We start from the raw sequence: 3,025 nt of genomic DNA, 5'->3' as shown, positions 1-3,025 counted from the left end.
CCATTCATTTCGCAGCTGTTCCCTCACTCACTGTGGACCTATCCCCCCCCCCTCCCCCCTCCCCCAAACACTGCTGCTACTGCGAAGTCTGCTGGCGGCCCTTTAAATAGAGATCCTTCATTAAGGTTTCAGGTCGAGACGTTCTAATGAAAGGTTATCGAGCTGATAAGTTAACTCTGTTTCTCTTCTCTCAGACTCGCTGAGTATTTCCAGCATTTTTACTTTCTTTCAGATTTCCAGTCACAGTGCCAATAAAACACTTTTCCTCATCTCACTTTCTCATCACATGACAGAAAGTTTTCCTGAAAATGTAGTTTGTCAAGAATAATCCTGTTAGTCGACTCAAGTTATTTAATTACTATCAGTGACTGATAAGCTTCTGTGGGTCACGCTTTTAAACGTAGAGAGCCAATCACCTTGCCCCTGCCACAGAAACAAAAACACATCTCAATTCCCAGCCTCGTCTCTCGAAGTAATTAACATGATGCAAAGTGAGCCCCGCCTTTTCGGAGTCTCGTCCAATTAGGAACCGCTTCATTTAAATAACCACGCCTGCAGCCCTGCCTGCTCCAATGGAAATGGCCCGTGTTGCCGGTCTAGCTGGGTTGGAGCTTGTTTGACTCTATGAATGAATGAGTGAATGAAAAGTGCCTGGAGCCAGTTCTGTGAGCAGGAGGGGAGGCGGGAGAGAGGGTAGAGCTGGAATTAAATGCAGCCAGCAGCCTGTCAGAGCTGCAATAAGAGACTGGGGCTTTAAAGCCCAACAGCAAGCAAAAGGGGGAGAGAGAGAGAGAGAAAAGTTGTGAGTTGATGGTTTCGAAGATCGTTTGAAGAGTTTGCAGGGCAATAGAAGATGGAATGATGCTGTTTGGTGTTGGGAGCAGTAAGGATGAAGGGGCATTAATGCCAGTAGGATGGGTGAAAATGGGCATCGTTCTGAGGCATGGCATGTAGGACCTTCCACCAAGTCAGCCTGTTCACTGGGAGCCTCCTGCACAAACTGCTGGCCATGTTCTCCCTCTTCACCCTCTCGCTGTTCTGCTTCTATTTCCTGACCGGCTGTTGTGACTCCATCCCGTCGGGGGGCAGGAGTCAGGAGCTGGGCTGGAGGCGGCCAATCCAGGCGGAAGGGCGGCCGAGGAGGGCGAGCACCGTGCAGCCCAGCGACGAGGAGCCCTCGTCCGGATCCTACACCCCAGCCAGCCCGGACGGGGCTGAGCCGCAGCAGGGCAGCGGAGCTCCGGAGGCGGCGGGGCGCCCGCCCCCAGACCGGGCAGCGGCCAACGGGACGGCCAAAGCGGGCAGCCGCTGGTGGTGCGCTCTGCGCCGGCTGCCCGAGGCTCTCATCATCGGCGTGAAGAAGGGAGGGACACGGGCTCTGCTCGAGTTCATGCGGCTGCACCCGGCAGTCAGGGCGCTGGGAGCAGAGCCGCATTTTTTCGACAGACACTACGGGAAAGGGCTCCAGTGGTACAGGTGAGGGAGACTTCAGCTGTAACTCGGTAACTCTCCACAGTGCAACTCCAGGAGACCTGACAGGATCAACAAGACCAATCTCCACAAGAGCAGAGACCCAGATAACCACCCCCCACCCCCAACCCAGCCACCCACCCAACCAACCAACCAACCACCTACAAGAGCAGGGGCCCAGATACCCCCCAACACCCGCAAGAGCGGGGACCCAGACACCAACCCACCCGCACCCCCAGGCCACCCACAAGAGTAGGGAACCAGGTACCCCTCCCCCCAGCCACCTACAAGAGCAGAGACCCAGATACCCCCCTCCAGCCACCCCCCTCCAGCCACCTACAAGAGCAGAGACCCAGATACCCCCCTCCAGCCACCCCCCTCCAGCCACCTACAAGAGCAGAGACCCAGATACCCCCCTCCAGCCACCTACAAGAGCAGAGACCCAGATACCCCCGCCCCCCTCCCAACACCCGCAAGAGCAGGGACCCAGATACCCCCCTCCCCAGGCCACCCACAAGAGCAGGGGCCCAAGATACCCCCCTACCCACCCACATGGGCAGAGACCCAGATAAACCCATTTCCCCCCCCCCCACCCACCAAACAAGAGCAGGGACCCAGACACTGCCAGAGCGGGGTCCCAGCTTTGCAGTACAGATACATCGCCCTGCAAACTGTCAGCAAGCGAGCAAACTGCCCCAAACAGAATCACGCACTCTACATTCTTCATATTGACCTGAGTTCGGAAAGAGCTGGGTTAAGTGTCAGTTTTGGAGATGGGTCGCTATTTATGGCAAAAGTCTACACAGGCTATTAATCTGATGCAGCTATGGCCCACATACAGTGTAGATATATAATTTATCTGTTTGCAGCCTAACAACCCCATTTATAGTCATTATCTGTGGTCATTTGTCCCTGTTTATCTATTTATCATATCGCATTATTACCTAGTGCTGTAAATTGTCAATTAATCTGTAAGTATTGCTGTACAATCACTTACACTACAATCGATCTCTCTGAATACTGATATCTATATCTTCCTATAGCTATCTACCTATCTCGTAATCTCCCTATAAATCTCCCTCCTCATCTACCTACGATACTCGTTATTTTTTGTAGCGTTTTGCTATTTATCTCGAACCATTCACTCCATCTAGTGAGCCTTGCACTGTTCACCTGCTGCCCCAGTGTCTGTACTTTCATGCGCGTCTCTCCTCGCCATGGATTCAGTAGAACCGTGTGATCTGCCGCCCTGTCCTTGGTGATCCGTTCAAACCCACCACCCCCCGATTCACACTGAACCCTCTGCTGGGGCATCACCGCCTCTCGCTCCGTCCTCTCCAATGCCCGAGAAACCGGGGAAGCGAAGCAGACCGAGAAATGATGGGGGGTGGGGGATGGAGTGTGCTTTGACACTGTTGCCTATATCTCCTCCGCTATAAGGCTGTAGGGATACTCATCCCAATGCAAATACTATCGAATTGACTCGTCTCGTGCAGGAGTTCAGGGGGTTTCGTTCTTCATGGAATCTCGCGAGCAAAGAAACAGACCGTTCGGC

General features: G+C 53.7%; 1 protein-coding gene across 1 annotated transcript in view; it reads left to right on the top strand.

Moving 5' to 3' along the window:
- The first annotated feature begins 662 nt into the window (after positions 1-662).
- The window catches only part of hs3st3l (heparan sulfate (glucosamine) 3-O-sulfotransferase 3-like), a 139,735-nt gene continuing 137,372 nt past the window's right edge, over positions 663-3,025 (top strand). The window contains exon 1 of the mRNA XM_078570752.1: positions 663-1,476. Within this exon, the coding sequence (XP_078426878.1) occupies positions 944-1,476 (533 nt within the window). The 5' untranslated portion in view covers positions 663-943. The remainder of the gene's footprint in view (positions 1,477-3,025) is intronic.

This window comes from Cetorhinus maximus, chromosome 24, assembly GCF_964194155.1.
Source record: "Cetorhinus maximus chromosome 24, sCetMax3.hap1.1, whole genome shotgun sequence".
NCBI classification, from domain to species: domain Eukaryota; kingdom Metazoa; phylum Chordata; class Chondrichthyes; order Lamniformes; family Cetorhinidae; genus Cetorhinus; species Cetorhinus maximus.
This window is presented reverse-complemented; position numbering and strand designations above follow the sequence as displayed.